This window comes from Amblyomma mixtum, chromosome 8 (assembly GCF_055824585.1).
Source record: "Amblyomma mixtum isolate Tamu chromosome 8, ASM5582458v1, whole genome shotgun sequence".
Lineage (NCBI taxonomy): Eukaryota > Metazoa > Arthropoda > Arachnida > Ixodida > Ixodidae > Amblyomma > Amblyomma mixtum.
The window spans coordinates 22,004,226-22,025,671 of NC_143019.1; the positions used below are offsets into that span (position 1 = coordinate 22,004,226).

Genomic DNA, 21,446 nt, shown 5'->3' on the forward strand with positions numbered 1-21,446 from the left:
CGAAACCAATGGATCGGGAGCTTGGAAAGCAGAAGGAAGGCGCGTAACTGCCCCCCTTGGAACAGTGGACACCTCAATCGTGTTTTAAGCTACGTGGCGGTAAAATTGGTAAATTGGTTTTTGAGGAAAGGAAATGCGCAGTATCTGTCTCACATATCTCGGTGAACACGTGAACCGCGCTGTAGGTAAGGGAGGAAGGTGGGAGGAAAGAAGAAAGAGAGAAAAAGGTGCCGTAGGGGGGAGGCCTCCGGAATAATTTCGATCACCTGGGGATCTTTAACGTGCGCTGACATCGCACAGCACACGGGCGCCTCTTGCGTTCCGCCTCCATCGAAACGCGGCCGCCGCGGTCGGGTTCGAACCCGGGTACTCCGGCTCAGACGAGCGCCTTAACCACTGAGCCAGATGTGCGCTGCATACGTTGGCATAGACAACGTTAATTGTGTCAGAAACACGGCGCTGAAGCCATAGGCCGTCGGCGTTCATTTTAAGGAAAGGAAGAGCGCATAACTGCCTCCGTGGGTCAGTGGACGCCTGAATCGCGCTCATAGGTACATACGTGGGGTGATGAGAGAATGTGGGCTGCAGGCATCGACAACGGTGTGCCAGAAACACGGCGCTGAAGATACCCAGGCTGGCTCGGGAAAGCTCAGAGCAGCGTTTATTTTTTAGCAGGCTTTGGTTCACGAGAATGCCAACAGTGAGATTTACCAGACCTTATTAACCACTACATATTTGGAACCAGAGAGGTTCATATATAATGTAGCAAGAGCATTCCCACAAGTTAAAGGACCACAAAGCCTGATTTTAGCTGGAACCATCTGGTGTCAAGTGCAACATTCTCAAATGGGGCCAGTTCCCTGCACTGTAAAAGCATTACTCCAACTTTCTATAGAAAATAAGCAACCATTTTTCTTTTTCATTAATTCAAAGCGCTGAACAAGCCATTTTATGGGCACATGCTGTCATACAGCACCTATTTGCATAAGCCAGCCAGAGCAGCACTAAAGCCAAAAATTATATATATATATATATATATATATATGTTTTATCGATAATTTTTGGCTTTAGTGCTGCTCTGGCTGGCTTATGCAAATAGGTGCTGTATGACAGCATGTGCCCATAAAATGGCTTGTTATATATATATATATATATATATATATATCACTTTACCAAAAATGCACCATGACGCTATTTAAGGAAACACACAGCGGTGTGCAGAGTGACCATGCGAAAGGTGGTGCAAGTGTGCATTTGTATTGCGTAGCCAGATTTTTTTAAAGGAGTATAGAAACCTTATTTTTCTTTGCATGTTTTCTTCTTCATAATAATGAGAAAGAAATTAGTATCCATGAATCCGCACACAGTATTCACCTCCAACCATTAAATAATTTACAATTGAATTTCTTCTCATCTGTTTTGTTTTCAACAGCCAAGTGATGGCTATGACATCAAAGGTCACGTGCAGCAAGAGAAAGACTGCGATATAATGGCTTCTTCGCTCATTGTGTTCCAGCTCTTTGGGCAGGCTGGCTTTAGCATTGTAGTGAATTAAAATGACGAAGCATTGATTCAATCGCATTTTTTTCTCATGCTTCACGTGACCTATACAGGCCTCTGACGTTCTAGCAATCATTCGTCTTTGAAACCGCAACTAAAACAGGTAAGAGGAAAAATTCATTACAAATTATTTAGCAGTCGTAAGCGAATATCACGAAAGTATAGTACTTTCCGACGCATCATTACAAAAAAGAAAAGATGCAATTTAAACTTGGTGCCTATACACCATTGTGAGAATTTACATTGGTCAAGCCGAGAGCTCGTTGTTCCTAAGAAAATTAGCAACTGTCATCTTACTCATACAGATGAAATGGAGAAGTAGAGCCTTTGTCAAAAAGTTTAGAGCCCAGGGTGGTTTGCTTCTGGGCCATGCCGTGTGGCTCGTTTCGACTATGGCCTTTGCCCTGCAGTGGGCTTAGGCTGATGATAACGATACATACAGCTGTACAAAGTAATGCTGCTTAGTTCATGTGGATGATAATGAAGTAAGTGGATGATGTGATGCTAGAGTGGGTGGTAATAAGTAATTACTCCCTTAAAGGGATATCATGGGCAAATTGAACTAGGCCTGTATCCATTGATTACCGGGTTTCAAAGTCAAAGAGGCTAGTTTCATTGAAAAAGCAGCTTTTGTAAGTCATACTAATGATGATGACTCCTGTAATGCTGCATTTTCTGCTAGGCAAGGTAAATTTTTGTGTAACGAGTTTTAAAGACAGCGACAGACAGCGACAACCGAATTTTAAGGACTCAAATTTTTTCCTGTGCATTGAACAGCTTAGCATTCAAAGTGCCGAACCCTGCAATGGTTTCATTAGAAATTGTATAGAGGATTTCTACTGACAATTTTTTGATCAGTGGGTGCACTTGGTTTTTAAGTATCCTGATGCTGGCAACCATGATCAGCAAGTGTGATACTGATTGCACACATGGCAAAAGTGAGGAACCAGAAACTAATATGGCCCTAACCTCCACACAATGACTGAGCAGTTCTAGTGCAGAGCGGCGTCTACTTGCATTTTTATGCACAAAGACGCCTGTCTTACTGGTGACAGATTTAGCGGATAGTGGCTGCCTCAACTAAGAAATCCAGAATACTGTGGCACCGTCTAGTACCAATAACCTAAAAAAATACATCAGTGATGTGAAGGAAGCATACCATCTCAATGAAAGATGGGCTGATGAGAGCATAAACCATAATAAGATGAACACTTCTGAAAGAAAACTATTATGCACTTGACAAGTAGGCCATATTTTATCAAGACATGGTCACGTGTTGGGATACACTGATACCAAGGTTTCACCACAGAATGTCCCTTCAGCTTGTTTAATGCAATTTGCAAAGCCAAATTAAAAATGTAATATTTTATCGCTACTGCAGCTCTCATTCTGTCAGTATGAGGCGGAACGTTTTATTTTTCACCACAACCTAAAAACTTGATTAGTTCTCAGTCTGTTTAAGCATTCTGATGCACACTCTGGGTCGCAAAGTTGCGTTAATCCAAACAGTGTACATAACAGCAATGAAGCAACTTAAACATTTCCCTACAGGCCAAAAGAACAACAAGAACTGAGGCTGTGCAACTTTTACCTCCAGATCAATGTAGTCAGATATGATTAGCTGAATACATGACTGCCAACAGCCAGAGCATAAAGGCATGTAACAAGAATGTGTTTTCTTTTCGACACTGCATAACTGTAGGCACATTTGCAGGCGTCCACACAACTTAAAGTGGAAAACTCTAAAGTTTCTGGAAGCCGTTTTACCACCCTACCATACTTGATCTACAGGCTTAAGTGCACGCTTAGACTTCAAGCAGAGCTTAAGCAAAAAATGCAACCGAATATAAAGTGCACCAACGCACTAAATGTGCATTGCCAGCTGTGAGATGCATATCAGATCCAGTCTTATAGAAAGCACAATTTATTGGGTGCCTGTATATTACAATACGTGATTCTTTTCCGTACCACTATACATTTTTTCTGTACAAAAATCACAGGTAGCTTTTTGGGAAAATGCACAAATACAATGGTACGGGCTTAACGTACACTTCAGTATGCAACCTACTTCACAAAATACGCTGCAAAAGCTGCAAAGTTGACAAGGGCCTCTACGGTACCCTCGTAGCAAATAACGTCGCCGAGACAATATTCATCACTGATAACCAGTTGAGGCCGCTTGGAAAAGAGGCCACACTTGGCCGTCATGTCCTTTCTCATGAAGAATCGCCTGATGCAACCCATTTGTTCAAGAATCTTCAACACATCTAGCGTCTGCACGCACGGCTCAATCTGGCGAGAAAAGCCATTCCGAAAGTGGTCCTCAGTCACTCCAGGATGGTCCAAGACGTAAGTCAAAACCGTTGACAAGAACTGTAAGAAAACTGGGCGGTTCAGCGTTCCATCAGGCTTCCGCCATAACCTCGGTATGTACATGATCTTCTCAAAACTCTCAATGTTGATATTTTTAGTCATTGCCTCATAGTAAGTGCGTTTCAAGCAGCAGCTGTTGCTGTCTCTTGTTCTCCGTGTGATGGGAGCTCTCCCACCAGCTCTGCTTGCAGTGTCCGTGCCAACACTAGAAGCACTGGCATCCTGTTTGTCAGCACTTTCAGCATGAGATGTTGAGGGTCCAGGGCATGAAGTGCTTTCTGCAGTACGGCCAGCAGCATCCTCACCGACTTGAGCAGTCTTCTCTGCTTCACTCTCAGCTGAGCCACCTGCTACATCAGGTATGTCTTGTGCAGCCACCTTTCTCGCCTTGGCTCTCAGCATGTGCTCCTGTTCACCAAGGGCTGAAGTGTAGGCCCGCATATCTTTTGGGATCTTGAAAGAGCGGACGACCCACGGCTTGCAGTGCTGGATTGCGACATAGCGGATGCAGGTGACCCCAACCTGCAGTATCGTTTCTTTGCTGACCAGGAAATTAAGGTGGAAGTCGAGAGTCGCACTGTCCATGACCAAATGAAAAGTGTTGCTCAGATCAGAGTAGGGAGCTCCGAGCTGTTCCTTTTTGAGAATAAAGTAGTAGATTTCAGTCCCAACCTGAGCATCTTCCGGAGTTCGCCCCTCCAGCCTGTACAAGTTGGCAAGCTCTTCGGCTGTCCAGGAGGCGTCGCAGATGTCTACGCTGTGACAGGTACGCTGCTGGTGGACAATCTTGTCATACAGTGGATGACGGACCTTCAGAGTGTATGACTTGTCTGTGGGCTCTTCAACAGTCCAGCCTGGAACAAGATCCTCGTCGATGAGTGAATAGTCGAGCTTGCATGACTTGATGACAGCGTAGTCTTGCGGACGCATGTAGTCATACTGGAGCGCCTTTGTCATGTCCTGCCTTAACATGTACAGGAACGAGCGAGATGTCTTGGCGTTACAACCTGCCGTGTCAAAGTTGAGACTCTTCGCCCTGTCACTGAGCGTGGCTTTATCTGCAAGAGAGCTGTCAGCTGACACTTTTCGCGGCTGCGCAATGTCAGTGATGCTGCTGTCAAAATCAACAATCGCCTGCGGCACTTCCATGTTGAACGTGAGCTTGTTCATGAGTTGGAGGGAGATCAGCAGTGGAGTATATGCCGGCTCGATGCTGTTTTCGAATGTACGTGCCTCACCACTCCGGTGCCCGGCCAAGAGCTCTAGCAGAAGCTTTCCCATTGCTGTCACGTGCGCTGGAGAGAAGCGCCGCGTCATTTCAAACTTAAACTTTTGGGACAACCAAAATGGTAGCATAGGCAGGTTGAGAGAAATGAACAGCTTCTTTGCACTGGGGAGCTTTCTGGAGATGACACCATTGTGCCTCAGTCGAGCGGTCACAGAACGAACGAGCTTGTCAGGGTACTGCTCGTAAATTTTGTACAGTATCAGCGCCCAGCTAGTCTTGCCGTCATCGGCTGCAAGTGATGCCAGGATAACCATTGCCACTGAGATGAAGTGGATGTCGACTATGTTGTGGGGCTCTGAATAAGACCAGGTCTCTGGGTCCACCCGACCACTAACGATGATTTCATAGCGGTCCTTCAGCTCCTCAAGGGTGTCAGGAAGGGTGATAGCTTGATGCCGCTCTTCTGAACTCTTGCTGAACTTTGTCATCAAGTGATCCAGGACAGTTCTGAACATCGATTCCCACTGCTTTTCATCAGATTTTACTGGTTTGGGCCCGTGGAACATTTCCACAAGCTTCTGGTCCTGCAGTGCTTCACACAGGAAGACTGAGGCATTTGCCTTTGTGGCTGGATTGAGTAGCATAAAGCGAAGCCGCCTCTGGCATGCTCGTGAGGTCTTGTCTTTGCTCAGCGAAGGAAAGCGCTCGTTTAGGACATCTCTGATGACAGTGAATGGCACCACCATCTTGTCTAGATGCCGGTCCAAGAACCAAGAGCAAACTTTGCACATGAGAAGAACAATGTCTTCTTGAGATGACCACGACACCCTCATGGTCTTCATCTGCTTCAACGCAGCCTTGTCCTTGTCGTCGTAGTACGGCCTGCGAACCGCAGAACGCTTTCTAGGCTTGATGACTCTCATGATGCTCTCACAATCTTTGCGTGGCACAGCCTTATTCTTGGGCTGTTGCTCACGTGTTGCTTTGGCAGCCCCTTTCACAACAGGCACAGCCAGAGGTGCACTGTTTGGATCTCTCGGGTAATACACAGACATGCGAGAAATTGTTTGTGCTCTTCGGCTCTGCTTTGGCAGAACCCCGCTTCCGGTGCCCTTGGAAGCCCTGTCCAAATAGCCGAGAATCTTCTGAAGCGGCTTTGCATTTTTCGGCGTTCCCTTCTCACTTTGTGCGACTGACATGCGTGGCTTTCCAGGAACCAGAGACGGATGGGTCCAGTTTCTTTTGAGATGTGCAAACAGTGCTGAATCAAAGCCAGCTGCACCAAGTTGATCTCCAGGCACAATGGCGTCATCTTGTTCTTCTCCAAACTCTCTGTTCCTGCAAGCTTCGATCATGTCTGGCTTCTTGTAAAGGTTCTGCAGCTCAATAACTTGCCCGTGCAGAGACTGTGCTGTTCCGAGCGGAGTACACAAGCAAATGTTTTCTACTTCCAGCCAGAACTGGTTGACGTCTTGCTCCGTTTCGAGAAAATAATGCCTCATTGGATAGTCAATGTCTGTTGAAATCTGATGATAGCCAGGACGAGAGGCGGTTGTGTCCTTGATACGCAAGTTCCGGTGGAGATACAGGAAAACCTGGTCTTTCTCCTTCAACCGCTGTGGCCCGAAAGTGAGCATCCCCACAAATGACAACCTCTTAACCGTCTCGTGGATTGAGTAGATGTACCTCCTGGCAAACAGTAGTGCGTTCCTCAGTTTCACAGGCAAGTGCCTAATGAGGTAGTGGGATTTGACCTTGTCGTTCAAGTATTCTTCAAGTCCTTCAATTTTGTGCCTGATTGAACTCGCAATCTTGACAAAGAGAGAAAGTGGAAGGGAGAGCAGCAGGTCCCCAAATAAAACCCATCCTTCAGGTGTGGTCGGACTCTTGGTCAAAGGAGGAATGAACATCTTCCAACTGATCTCCTTCTGGTACCGCACAGGAGCTGTAGGGTCATCAGGTGGCGGCTTCTGTGGAACACCGTCGTAAGTGTACAGCAGGTAGTGCATGAAGATGTAGCAGAGATGCATCTTGCGGAACTTCGGCTGCGCTCCGTAGTAGCGCCCCATAGATGGGTCGTAGACCATTTTTGAGCAATCATTTTCAGTCACTGGGCTGCTACTGCTGCTATTGCTCTCTGGCTTCTTGGGTTCCCTTGGGGTGGAAAAATATTTGAACTTTGCTTGTTCCACGGTCATCTTGACAATGTCATCTTCCATGGTGATGGTTGGGAGGCTAATCAGCTTCAGCTCCTTAACCCTGTCTTCCAACCTCATGACGATCCGGAACGACTTTAGGTACCCACCCTTACACAGCTTGTAAAGCAGCCGCTCGAGGGAAACTTTGTCCAGCTTTGTTGTCGAGCCTTCGGCTACTTCCGCTTTTTGCATTGCCTTTAGCAGCTTTGTTTGGTCTGAGACCAGCTTCTCGGATGCGACAAATTCAAGGATCCTATTTGCTCTCACGAGCATCTTGTAGGAGGGAAGTATGCGCTGCAGAGGTTTCCGGCTTGTGAAGTCTGAACAGGATGGGAAGATAATTTGCGAGGATGGGTTCACCTTGCGGAACCAACAGTCTGAGTATGTCTCAACACTGACAGTTGGTTGCTCAAGACTAGAAGTGGCCACACTCTCATCAGGTGATAAAGCGGCTGGAGTTGAAGAAGTTGCAACGTCTTGGGCCTTTTTCGGCTTCTTCTTCTTCGATTTTTCAGTCACAGCTGCTCCTTTCGTCTCATCTTTGTCTCCAGAATCTACTGACTCTTTCAATTCCACTGGTTCGGCTTTCGTAGCTTGTTCGGCTGCTTCGCCCTGACCTGCTGAATTTGTCGGACTGGCCGGTGTAGCGGTTTTCTTTTGCCTCTTCGCAGCTGGAGCCTCTGCCCTTGGCTGCTCCAACATTCGCTTCTTCTCAGCTGCAAACCTCTTGTGCACATCAGATTTCGTGGCAAACTCCGGGCAAAAGTACCTGATCACACGCTGTTTACCAACATCTTCCTTGTATGGTACCACAAGCTTTTGAGTTAGCAACCCTTTCAGAAGATTCCGGATTTCCAGACGGGTTGCTATCAAAGCTGCAGTCAGTTCACGCGCTGTCATCCCAGTGGTACCAGAGTTGTATACCTCCATGAAAGCCTGGTCCAAACGCGGCCGGTCATACATATACTTCTTGGGATGGAAGAAGAGGCCGGTGCTTTTGTCGGCCAGGTTCCCTTCGGTGTCCTCTTCTGCGTCGTCGTCGTCGTCATCACAAGGGGTGTTCAGCTGAATTACACGAACACTGCGCAACTGATTGTTCACTGTGAACCACTCGTTTTGGGGAGAGTCTGGATAGTACTCCTTGTACAGCATAGTATACCGCGTCACATATTTGCACGCCCAGGAAGTGACAAGCTTCTTGGCCACCGCGGGGGGCAGACCCATCTCGCTGAAAAGCTTGGTGGACACTTCACGCTTGTTTGGCTTGCTCTCCAACAAGGCACAAAGCTCCCTGGTGAGAACTTGGCTCTTGGTCTTCACCTCGACATAGAAACGCGGCAGGTGGAGAAGAAAGCCGCTCCTGGCTCCGCTGTTCTCGCACTTGAGGACGAAATCTTGCTTCGTAATGAGGTTCCGCTGCACCAACTGCTTGCGCACGATGAACATGGTCGCGTGGGTCGTGTTGAACACGCGCAGGTCCTGCTTGCCCTGGGTCGTCTCGCCGAGGTGGCGAGAGCGGCCGATGCGCTCCACGATGCAGTACTTCATGTCGGTCAAGTCCATGTCCTTGCTCGAGTTGTAGGAGCCGAGGATCGCTCGCTCGCGCGTTAACTGGTCGGCTACAATGACAAGCCTGTTCCCCCACGTGGCCACAACTTCGTCCAGTTTCGGGCATCTCTGTCGGATATTGTTACTCACGTCCTTGCGCGTGTCGAACGTCGCGCACGAACCGCGAAGCCCGTTTTTGTTCACCATTTTGATGGGGTACGTGTCAGGAGGAAGCACGGACGGTTCGACAACATAGCCCGTGCTAGCATCGACATACTGGTACCGGTCGTAGACAACGAGGTCCATGCGAGGCTCCTCGAGGATGTAGAAGCGAAGCCGAGGCTCTGGAATGAGGTTCCGCCAAATGAAGGCTTTCGAGTTGTCGTCCAGGGAGAGTGGGAAATTCGGCCGCCGCTGCAGCCGCACCCACAGCGCTTGTAGCGTGATGCCATCGAGGCCTTCCAACGCTATCTCGTCGAGACAGCACGAGTAGAAGTCGTTTTCGGTGGCCATCGCTATCTTTTTCTCTCAAGCTAAACTACCGGCCAAAAATGCCAAACGCGCAGCACAACATCAGCAAAACACTGTACAAGGGCAACGCGCACGCAGACCACTGCGGGCACGCCGCCATCCCTCACAGCTTTCACGGATCGGCATGAATCGGATTTCATCGGATTGTAGTGTAGTCTGCGGATCGTACTACTTCGAAGGCATCGTTCAAGCCGAATGCATATTTAGAAAACTTAAGTTTTAATACGAACATAAAATTATTTCAGTAAGGTGCAAGAAACGGTGGCAGCAAAGGCTAAAATAATTCAAACAAGTGCAAGGGTAACATGGCATTGCTATTATTACTTGGCTTCAGCCTGGATTGGAATCGATCTTGGGTAGCCAGCGGGCTCCGAAGCGCTGGTGGTAATGGTGGAAGCGGTTATGCCAGTGGTGTGAATTTGGATCGTATCTGCGAGAAAAACACCGGCAGGATTGGAGCTCCCGAAGAAGCAAGGTAAGCGCTAAGAGTATACGACCGCGACTACTCTGGTTTTTTGAATATTTTCGCGTTCCTTTGTGCACTGAATCGCTTAGCGTCTCCAAAATGCGCGGTGTGCGTTTCGCAAGGCTCCTTGCTGTTACTGTTTACTTTTAGCTGCATGGTTACTATTTCTTCATTGTATAACGTACTTGGTAGTATTTGGAGTAGTCACCGCAGTAGTTAATGTGTAGGCGAGACCTCTTTAACCCATGCAAATCGTTGTAGCTTTGCCTACTGACGCCGTCGCATACCGAGTTGGACCAGTGTCAACTATTTACCTGTTTTTAAGTTTTGTCAGGCATTGTTATCTACATGTGTCCTCGTCTAGCAGTCACAGATGTGCGTTTTTCATTCAGTTGTAGGGTTGCTGCTAACTGCACCTCTTATCGCTTTCGTCTCGCTTTGTCGGACCTAAAGTGTGATTGCATAGTTTGTCACGCTAGCCGCTGTTCGTGTTTTTGCGGTGGCGACTGCAGTTCATTGTACACCCGCGTTGCCTGCAGTTGCCACCGCAGAGCGGGAAGCCTACGTGTTGAAGTGTTTTTCAAGATTCGTATACGGGCCACAAGAGTTTACAAACAGAACTACGCAGTGACGTCACAGGCACATTTTACGCTAGTCCAGGCCGCGACACGGCGCCAGTTTCGTGTTCTTTTAACTAATTTTGAGTCCCGCTGTTGGCTTGTTTGTGTTTGTTGGCTTGGTATCAGCCTATGTATGCAGTGTCAGCATGTTTCATCTCCCCGAGTGTATTTTGCTGGCTTCTTTGCGGATTTACAGGAATGTAACATGCATGAATCAAAACAGTAGCTCACCAAAGTTTGAACTGAAACAGCAAGAGTTTGGTGTCAGTTACTGTGGCATGTGTGTGCATCATAGCATGTCTTAGGCACTGAAATGGAAGGTAAACTTGGGTAATAATAATAATAACATAGCACCAAATTCCCATACTTAAAGTCATCTTCATCTGAATGAAGAGAATGAATAACAGTGGAATAGCTTTGGCTCAGTTTGCGATGTGTGCCATATTGATTAGTTGTGTTTCATGATTGTCTGTAAAAGTTGAATCATCTTGTAGATCTATGTCTTGTAGATCTGTGTTGTGGATCTATGTTGAACTTGTCACCAAAAACAAACCTTGATAAGTATGCAACATGATCCCCATAGTTCTAAACCTTGCTTAAAATTTTCACGATAAGACCATGAAGATGATATGTGCTAATCTGCTATTATGTCCAGGGACCCAATTACGGAGTAATCAGATCACAAACCTATCAAAAACGGATCAGTTAGCCTTGCTACAATTGGTCGGTACGTCCGCCAGTCCGTGCCAACCAATAGGAGCGGGGCTTTTTGACAATTTTGTGAACGTGATCGTTCCATAATTGGGTGCCAGGCTTGAAAGCGTATTTTTCTTGTCTAGAATCAGTATCAGCTAGGGCACATGGGGCACGGGTAATATGGAAAGAGCATTTGATGGTGGCAGTTTTTGGATAATGAACAGTACATGATCAAGACATAACTAAATGGCAGTGAGATCAAGTTGTTATAAAAAGAAAAGTTGCTTGAGTTGGAGACTTCCGTTATAGGGCTGTGCACGCTTGAAGGGCTATAGACACAAAATTTTAGTTGCATGTTTATTTCTTTCAAATCGTGCATTAGACATTAGAATACATGGATCACTGCATGGTGTTCGCCTACAGTCTCTAAATAATCTATAATTAAATTTTTTCTCTTATGCTGTTTTGGTTTCATCTACCGAACAATGGCTGTGACGTGTAGTTCACACTTAGGTCATGTGAGGCGCAGAAAAACCTGCAGTATAAATGCTGGTACATGGTTTTAATTCACTATAACACTTAAATCAGCCTGCTTCAAGAGCTTGAATGACCACAGACAATGTATCAGCAGTTATATTGCCATTTTTTTTTTCGCACCCAACATGACCTAAGTGTGAACTACACTTCACAGCCATCGTTTGGTTGATGAAACTGAAACAGTGACAAGGAGGACTTAAATTATAGATTATTTAGCAGTCGTAGGTGAATATCATGCGGTAATTCATGTATTGAAATGTTAACGCATCATTTGAAGGGAGAAAACACGCAAGCAAAAATATGGTGTCTGTAGTCCCTTAAGCTCATTACAAAATGTCAGTACCTTAGCAGTTCTTAAGCAGAACTCCTAGTAAAGGTTGTAGTACCTCTCAGCTTCTCACTTTTAAGTCCTTGTTATCCTTTTGTTAAATTGTTTTCATGATGTCAACAAGGTTGTAGTGGCTCTCAGCTTCTCACTATTGAAGTTCTTGTTGGCTTGCCTTTGTTAAATTGTTTTTGTGATCTCACGTAAACTGTATTCATGTCCATGCAGTTCAAGCTGTAAAATTTTCATCTTTGATTAGCACCTTCTTTTTAGCTCTTAGGCAGAAAAAGAAAAGGCTTTTGCTTTGCCAATCACCTTCAGAAGAATTATCTTAGGGCTTGAGTGTTCCGAGTCGCCTCTTTAGACTGAATGCTATCCCTGTTCCCCAATGATCTTTTTCAGTTATATAAAAGATGGGAGTTCCAGCCTTCTTCAGGTGGTTAAGTAGGAAATATCCATCTATTGTTGCCCACTGCGTTGAAGAAAAGGTAAGTTTTTCATTACTAATGGGCTTTGTAAAACCATGCTTCATTTTTTTTTAATATATAAGTATTGGTTAGCTTTGTTATAGTGCATTATGTGTGACATTTAAATAAGCAACCCTTCAGCATCAAAGTTGCAGGTCCTCTTGAAGAGCCTTCAGTAAAGGAGTGCCATCTTATTTCACTATAGAAAACTGGAACAGCAGTGAAAAATTAAAGGCAGGTAATACTGGATAGCACCTTGTTGCAAAAATGTTTCATTGCTGTATGCATTTGATGAGGACATGAAATAGAATGTTGAAAAGCAGCTTAGCAAGTTTCAATAATTTTGTGGAAAATTTACCTTGTTTTTTTTTTTCTTAATAACTTCAGCCTCAGGTCGTTGATGGTGTCAAGATCCCCGTGGACACGACACAACCAAATCCGAATGATGTGGAGTTCGATAACCTGTACTTGGACATGAATGGCATCATTCACCCCTGTTGTCATCCAGAAAACAAGTAAGTTTGCATTTTTGTTAGTGTTTTTCCTGGACCTTTCCAGCCTTGGCGCAGCTGACATAGTGCTTGGCCGAGCATTTTAAATGCAACAAGTGTGCATGAATAACATAGCAGGCAGTAGTGCATTTGTGTGAAGGGTAGTGCTTTGTTTCGTATGTTTGAGAGAAGTTTGTTGGCATTTTTACTGTGCACGCTTTCTTGTAGCTACAAGAAAAAAAATGTGGGTGGTCGGTTGCACTTTGAAGTGATTCTTGACATTGTTAGAAAAGAGTATAAATTGCAGCTCAGCATGAGATCCTGGATCTCCTCTGCCTGCCTGTGCAGCTGTGATACCTACACTCAGTACCGGTGCGCAGCAAGCCTATGTACTGGTTATGGTTTATCACAAAGCCATACATTGCACTAAAGGGGCTCTGAAGCACACCTTCCATGGAGAGCACATCAACTCGCTGAATCACTGCATTGTGTTGTCATGAAAACCTGAGCCAAATAATACACTTCTATACGTAGCAGAGAACTCACAATCACGCGCAAAAGTTGGCGAGCCTTTGCCGGTGACTTTTTCTTGCTTGCACCTTCCTCCATCGCTTGTACCTGCGTATACAAGTTTAGAGGTGGCTATTGGTTAGATTCTTTCAGACGACAGGCAGCTACCATGGCCATGGTCAATATGCGGCGTAGCTCCAGCAGGTCAGGAAGCTCCGCCCCCGGAGTTGCCAACTTTCCAGCGTGCAAAAAGAGCTGAGAGGAGAGGGAAAAGGCACGACGATACTGAAAATCAAATTTGCACTACAGATAGCTCAGCTTCTATGAAGCACATTACAAAAATTCTTGCTGGACAATGTTCGTGGAGCGGCGTACTTTTAACATCCTAGGTGTACCACAACTTTATTAGAGCCCCTTTCAGAGCCCCTTTAGAGGCTTCTTAAGCTGAATGAAGTGCAAGCGTTGAATGATCCAATCATCTTGAGGCTTGCTTAGCTAAATTAGTGCTTTAGGGGAGGTGCTGGTTCTTCAGTCACAGAGCTCTTGCTTCTGGAAAGTCATGTGTTGCAAGGACCTAGTCTCACAATACGAAACCTCTCGGTCACATTCGGTTCTTATTTATTGTTACTCTTGGCACTGTGTCGTGTTACTGTGGTACTGTGTCTGTTTATAGTGTGTGTGCTTAGGAGAGTTAATTCTTCACACTCTTGTACAGACCGGCTCCCAAGAATGAAGATGAAATGATGGTCGCCATCTTCGAGTACATAGACCGCATCTTCAGCGTGGTTCGTCCCAGGCGCCTGCTCTACATGGCTATTGATGGAGTGGTAAGACATTATGTTTAGTTACTAAATTGATTAGCGCCCATTAATCTTGTTGAAAGGACACCGCTTGCTACCTTTGGCACTGAAAGCCACTTTGGCTCTCTCAGACCATGGCAAACATATATGGCGAAGTAATGATCATAGGGTTTTTAGGTGACGATCTTGGAGAATTCGGCACGGTATCTCAGTTTGGCGAAAAGTGCTGCCTTATTTTTGTTTGTTGCTGTGTTTCCTACGACTGCAGCATGTGTGCTTATATTGAACTACACATGCCAAGCCTGTGTTCTGTCCCCACTGTGTTGTGACAATCCTTCCTTAAATGTGTCGTAGGGGGGGGGGGGGGGGGGGGGTTGCCGTCAATAACCCAAACGTCAGTCCTGTTTTTGCGGCCGACATGGAGGTGTCAGGCTGCACAGCTAGCTCAAAATGAATGTGAGGCTGTTCAGTTTATTTAGTTTATCAGTCCATACCTGGGAAAGTCGGGGTAGCAATGTGATGACAAATTAATGCTAACTGAAACTGTACAACACACGGGCCACACCTAGCTTTAGTTACGGCTGCTAGTAGCCACATGCATAATGTGGTAAGCCTGAAAGTACTAATTGTTTCAGATTGCAGTTTCTTTCGTGGTTTGTTTTGAAAACCTAAGCATAGTACAGCTCTGTCATGTGGAATACCTTGAATACTGCATTGATAAAGACCAGCATATTGCGGAGCATCTTTTTGTTGGGCTGTACCACTAGAGGTTAGTTCATCAGTATGGATACAGATAACATATTTTGCCATCTTTTTGAAGCAACTAGGCATCTTTTTAAAGTGACTAGCGGCTTAAATATGTCACTAAAACTTCGGAAAAAGGTATCTCCTAGTTGCCATGCTTTCACTGCCTAAATTTCACTTCTCCTGCTTTAGTTATGGTTAAATTGTGTATTAGAAATTTTGGCTTTGTCGAACAATTTTGCAATTTTTTACATGCTCGCTATAACGAGATTTGACTGTACACTGGTGCATCATAATTTAGGAGGAGCCGTGCTCATCACTGGTCATGCAGCACTGTTCTCCACGGTGAGCAGGATTTGTCCACAGTGGCAAAAGTTTTCAGTTTCAGAGGGACGGGCAATTAAAATCCGCAGTCATTGTCAGTTATCTTTTATCCTTTTTGCTGTACTTATTTTCTTTGCGCTTATATAGTGGGTGTAGTGGTGCAACCCTGTTAGAAAGCTGACCAACTTCGTGTTCCTCCGTATTTTTGGAAGCACAGAAGGCACGGACTTCAGTTAAAAGTGCGCTTGCATGCAGGACAAATTGCACTTTGCCCTGTGTGCAAGCCGTCCATGACGGGGTCTTTCGCACGTCACAAAATATAAAATAACCCCATTGGCTCAGACAGTTGGGATGACTTCACTTACGAGTCGCATCTGTCCAGACAGCTAAGTATAGGCCCTTGTCACATCACAGTGCTCCTGTCCTGTCACAGTGCAGCTTGTCCTGCTGCCCAACGGGCAGTGAAACAACCTTGGACATCCTGTGGACATCCATCGGATGTGCAGGAGAGTTCCAGTGCTTACTGGGTAGCTGCACTGCCTCGTCTCATTTGGGGTCCCACTGCGCAGGCTCCTCGAGCCAAGATGAACCAGCAACGCTCTCGGCGTTTCCGCGCCTCCAAGGAGTCGGCGGAGAAGGTGGAAGAGATGAGCCGCATTCGCGCGGATCTACGGGATCGCGGTGTGCCGCTGCCACCTGAAAAGGACAAGAGTGAACACTTCGACAGCAACTGCATCACACCGGTGAGCAGTCACTGCGGCTGTAGCCCACTGTGCGCACGAGCTTAGTGTTCCTCACAGCCAGTGCCACCTTGTGACGTGTTATTTGAGTAAAAACATTCATTTTTAGTGCGATAGCTTTAGAATTGTAGTCACACCAAAATACTGCCCATGTCCAGTGTCAAAAAAATTTGCTGATTGGTTGAGAGGGGTCACGTGACCTTGTGACATCATAACCACCTGCCCTGATGGTCCACTCCGATTGGTCGAGCGAGGTCACGTGACCTTGGGACGCTATTGCAACCTGCCCACCATGACGGGTGGCAATTAAATCACTGATTGATCAAGCGAGGTCATGTGACCTCGTGACGTGACACCACCTGGGAGTTGCGATATATGTGATGTATGCAAATTTCGGCACTATTGGAGCACGGCGGATGCCTAGTACTGCAGCTAGCAGTCTGAACGTAGTGGATGATGGACCGACAGTTCCAGGGAAACTGACGTAAACAAACACGGAAGTTTCAACAAAAGCTGCGGCACATGTGAAATCAAATGCTATTGTGTTTCATTATTAAGGCGACTTGGGCATCCCTATAGTTGTCATTGTGTCCGCACGCACTTTTGATGCAGCCATGTTGTTCCCATTGCCATGAAGTTTTATACCCTGGATGAGCCTTGTGGGAGGCTGAACTCTTGAATTTTGATGGCGGCGAAATTCTAGGGGCCCATGTACTGTGCGATGTCAGTGCATGTTAAAGAACCCCAGGTGGTCGAAATTTCCGGAGACCTTCACTCTGGCATCCCTCATAGCCTGAGTCCCGTTTTTTTACTTAGTGGTGAATGGTCAGCATTTTGCGATTGCACTCGCCTTCATCAGCAAGGTGATTGAGCCCGTCTCCAACTTAAAACTTAACCTTTCCTCTTTTTACTTTGACCATTGCAACAGGGCACACCGTTTATGGACCGCTTGGCCAAGTGCCTCCATTACTACATTCATGACCGGCTGAACAACGACCCTGGCTGGAAGAACATTGAAGTGATTCTCTCGGATGCCAACGTACCTGGCGAGGGGGAGCACAAGATCATGGACTTCATTCGAAGGCAAAGAGGTACATGTGTTGTACACTAGCAGTGCAGTGAATGATATGTGTGCTTGGGTGGCTTTGACAATCCTTTCTTCTTTTGCAGCCAATCCAAAGCATGATCCCAACACCCATCATTGCCTCTGCGGAGCTGACGGTAAGTTTGTCTTATGCATAAACTCGCGTGTCACCCGCTTGGACACCCATTTGCTCATTTTCACATAAGGTCACGTGTTAGATGGCTTGGACGCCCATTTGCACATGAGGCCGCATGTCGCGCCATTTCAGTGCCCATGGAAGCTTGCCTATTTTTACTGAAAAATGTGTTCACTGTAAAGGGATGTTAAAGGGAAATAGCAAAATAAGCAAGATGTTACACTAGACAGACCAGTTATTCCTCGCAAGCACTACCAACGTTTTTTCTCTGCGTTAAAAGATGGCTGCATTGCTAAATAAATTTTGCAAAAAAAAATTGTTGATATCGAAACCCAGAACCTGAGCACAGTACTAACCTTGTGAGCTTCATTCTATTTTTTTCTTTTGCATTCTTAGCTGACCTAATCATGTTGGGGCTAGCCACCCATGAACCAAACTTCACCATCATCCGAGAAGAGTTCAAACCCAATCAGCCCAGGCCTTGTGAACTCTGTGGACAACTTGGTAAGCCAACCCAAAACTTTCTCACCTGAAATTTGGGGGTCAGTGTCTGCTTATCTTTGCGGAATAGTCCTCTCAAGGTCTCTTATCGTTTGTTTCTGTCTTTTAAGGACACGAAATGAAGGACTGCCAGGGTCTGGCCAAGGAAAAAGCAGGAGAGGTTGGTATTACTGTGGTGGTTGCTAACAGAGGTTAATTATGAGGTAAATAAATGGGTATTTGTGCACAGGGTTTCCGGCTTTATTTAAAGGGACACTGAGGAGAGCACTATTAATATTTTTTTTATAGTAAAATCCGATAGTTCGGCATGTCATGGCTTTGTTGCCACTTGGCCGGCAGCGAAAGATGCATTTATTTCTAAGAAATTTGGATTCGAAGTTGAAAAAGTTTTTCCCGCCGCTCTGATTCAAACTTGGGATTCTCCTATGACGACACAGGACTAAGTGACGTGAAACATGACGTGCGCATGACGTACCGCAGACTCCGTGATTTCTGGCGGCCAGCAGTGCGGCCTAGCAGCAGCCGAAAAGAAAGCTACCGCTGGCCGCACGTTGAAGGCATCTATCGGCTATTCCGGCCGTCGCTACAGTCGCTTCGATTACGCTTGCACTGGCGTTTTGCCAGCGTTACGATGGATCTCGTTCACGAAGTCGTCAACGAAGTTCTCGCAAATAGACACCTTTAGCACACCGTGTACCTTGTTACCGCTAGCGGAATACCGGGAGCCCGCCTACCGCCGGAAAACAGGCGCTGATTGGTCCCGATGCTTCAGGAGCGCGCGTAGCTGCCGGGCACGTGGCGCCATCTGGCGACGTCAAGGACATTTGCGCATGCATTGGCTGCGCCTCAGAGATTTGTGGCTTCTCGGGTCCTAGAGTTGCTAGAACCATTGGTTCTAGCAACACTGCTTTGTCCTATGACGCCATCACGCTTGTACTTGCGAGTTTGGCCTGTGGCGGCGATACCTGTATTTTGGTTCTTGCTCTTTTCTATGTTACAAGAGCTTTGTTGTCAGTATGAGTGGCGTTTTTGTAATCAGGAGCTCGTATTCTGTCTATACAAGCCAACTTCAATTTCTCCTCAGTGTCCCTTTAAGTTCAGTTTTTATTCATCTGATATGGACGCCGTTTGTGTGTCTTATGACATACGGCAGGTTACCTTGATTCCGCGGATGATGCCATGCACCATTTTATAAATATATGCAATGCATGAAAGCCTATTCAACGAGCTTTTAAATGTGTGTTTTTGACATTGAGTGTGAACTGATTTACAGAATTTAAGAACTGTGCTGGCTTTCAATGTTTACGGTCCTCAATTTTCTTGTGCCCTAAAAAAAACTGAGTAGTTGATTTAAGTTAATTATCAACTTGTTGAGCTCTATCATGTACACAATGTCAGCCTTGCTGTACGGTACACCCTAACAAACTGCACTGATGTCTCTCTCGTAGTTTTTAAAATAGAAATCTGTAACCAATTAAAACGTCACCCTGTGTATCTGTAGTAATGGACTTTATGTCTGAAATCTTTTTGCCGCCGCGGTGGCTCAGTGGTTATGGTGCTCGGCTGCTGACCCAAAAGACACGGGTTCGATCCCGGCCGCGGCGGCTAGAATTTCTTTGGAGGAGAAATTCTAGAGGCCCGTGTACTGTGCGATGTCAGTGCACGTTAAAGAACCCCAGGTGGTCGAAATTTCCGGAGTACTCCACTACGGCGTCTCTCATAGCCTCAGTCGCTTTGGGACGTTAAACCCCATAAACCAAACCAAACCTGCATGTCAAGATACTGATTTCCTGCAACCTGTTTTGTTTGCATTGAACAAAAATTCTCAGCCAAAGACCTTTTTCATCACCTTTCCTTATTCATTCTCATGCATCTAGTATTTGAATTCGGGGAAGACATTGAACAGTTGTGTCGCTCTTTCTTCTTTCTAGTTTGACGAGCTTGAGAAGCCCATAGGAGCTGAAACAGAGTTCATTTTTCTTCGCCTGAACATTTTGCACGAGTACCTCGAGCGTGAGCTTCGCATGGACAACCTTCCCTTTGATTTCAACATTGAGGTAATGTCACTTTTCGTATATGTTTGTTTTCTAGCATGAGATGCCGTTCTCTCACCTTTGAGTAGTGGAGAGCCTCCTAGTCTCAGTTCGTGGACCCATTGTAGTACTAGCACTGAAAATTTCATGACTGGTAGCTTTGAAGCAGCCATTTGTAGAATTGAAAGCAGCCATCAAGGAAAAGGACGGCAGATGTGATGGAAGCCTACCGACGAGGTCAGACATGATGTGTCCATGCCTCCTTCTGTTGTGCCATATAGTGATAAGCTAAACCTGCCCAGAATATCAGGCATTTCATATCCTGTTGGTAATAAAATGGGGATGTGTTATTTTCAAAGCCGCCGCGGCGGCTGAGTGGTTATGGGGCTCGGCTGCTGGCCCGAAAGACGCGGGTTCGATCCCCTGCCATGGTGGTCGAATTTCGATGGAGGCCCATGTGCTGTGCGATGTCAGTGCACGTTAAAGAACCTCAGGTGGTCGAAATTTCCGGAGCCCTCCACTAGGGCGTCTCTCGTAGCCTGAGTCGCTTTGGGACGTTAAACCCCATAAACCAAAACCAACTTATATTCATGGGTGTGTGAATATTGAAATTTTTTAATACGAATCGAATACGAATATGAAGAATAAAGTGGCTTCGATTATCGAATCTCTGTTCAGTACAAAAAAAAAAAAAAATATGTTTCAGAGAATGATAAACAAGCAAATGTTGTTTCCCTTATTTTTTTTTTTCCAAAATGATGTATGGCCTTTGCAACTGAAATAAACAAAACTAGACTGCCTCAGCATTGTATATAAAAAACATGACGGACACATGAATGTATGCTTCTTGGTTAGACAGCATAGCAGTATCCAACCTGTAATGTGATTATGCAAACTGAAATAAAAAAAAAAATGACGAGACTGGCAACTGAGCTGAGCTATGCAAAGAAAAATGATAGGTGTAACGTTAAGAGATCTGAAGCGGGCGGAGTGGGTGAGGGGACAAATGCCGGTTAATGACATCGTAGTCGAAATCTAGAGTAAGAAATGAGTTTGTTCAGGGCATGAAATATGAAGAGAAGATAACCGCTGGTCCTTAAGGGTAACTGAATGGATTCGAAGAGAAGGCAAGCGCAGAATGGGGCAGCAGAAAGTTAGGTGGGTGGATGAGATTAAGAAATTTGCGGGAATACGGTGGCCGCAGCTGGCAAAGGACAGGGTTAATTGGAGAGAGACCTTTGCCCTGCAGTGGGCGTAGTCAGGCTGATGATAATGATGATGGCAACAAAAAAATAACATGATGGCTAGTAGAACCTCATTTCTTCAGAGTTCAAGGGACTGGAACTGCGACACTCTTCCAAAAAAAAAAAGCTGCCCAAAATGCGAACATATGGTAAAGCCTTATGGTCCAAGCAATGAACCAGAAAGAAAGAAGGGAACAGAACCTTTGTGTTGTTTTCCGGGAACTTTTAACTCGATCATCGGATAGTTTGCCCCAGATACTGCAGTTTTGCCACGGTCGAATTTAAAAGTC

The 21,446-nt window shown here is 45.8% G+C and overlaps 2 protein-coding genes across 2 annotated transcripts in view; one reads left to right on the plus strand and one right to left on the minus strand.

Annotated features, from left to right (window-relative positions):
• Positions 1-3,468: 3,468 nt before the first annotated feature.
• Positions 3,469-9,541, minus strand: LOC149331675 (general transcription factor 3C polypeptide 1). Its single transcript, XM_089556808.1, has one exon. It carries the CDS (start codon positions 9,418-9,420, stop codon positions 3,625-3,627), a length of 5,796 nt encoding a protein of 1,931 aa, XP_089412934.1. The 5' UTR covers positions 9,421-9,541; the 3' UTR covers positions 3,469-3,624.
• Positions 9,542-9,788: 247 nt separating this feature from the next.
• The window catches only part of Rat1 (5'-3' exoribonuclease 2 Rat1), a 91,087-nt gene continuing 79,429 nt past the window's right edge, over positions 9,789-21,446 (plus strand). Inside the window, exons 1-10 of the mRNA XM_089556809.1 lie at positions 9,789-9,913; positions 12,489-12,570; positions 12,937-13,064; positions 14,266-14,377; positions 15,988-16,161; positions 17,087-17,249; positions 17,329-17,379; positions 17,775-17,882; positions 17,990-18,039; positions 19,811-19,936. Coding sequence (XP_089412935.1) covers positions 12,496-12,570; positions 12,937-13,064; positions 14,266-14,377; positions 15,988-16,161; positions 17,087-17,249; positions 17,329-17,379; positions 17,775-17,882; positions 17,990-18,039; positions 19,811-19,936 — 987 coding nt within the window. The 5' untranslated portion in view covers positions 9,789-9,913; positions 12,489-12,495. The remainder of the gene's footprint in view (positions 9,914-12,488; positions 12,571-12,936; positions 13,065-14,265; positions 14,378-15,987; positions 16,162-17,086; positions 17,250-17,328; positions 17,380-17,774; positions 17,883-17,989; positions 18,040-19,810; positions 19,937-21,446) is intronic.

Bases quoted from the DNA above. Each gene is read 5' to 3' on its own strand.
- LOC149331675 (XM_089556808.1), bottom strand. From the start codon at position 9,420: ATGGCCACCGAAAACGACTTCTACTCGTGCTGTCTCGACGAGATAGCG.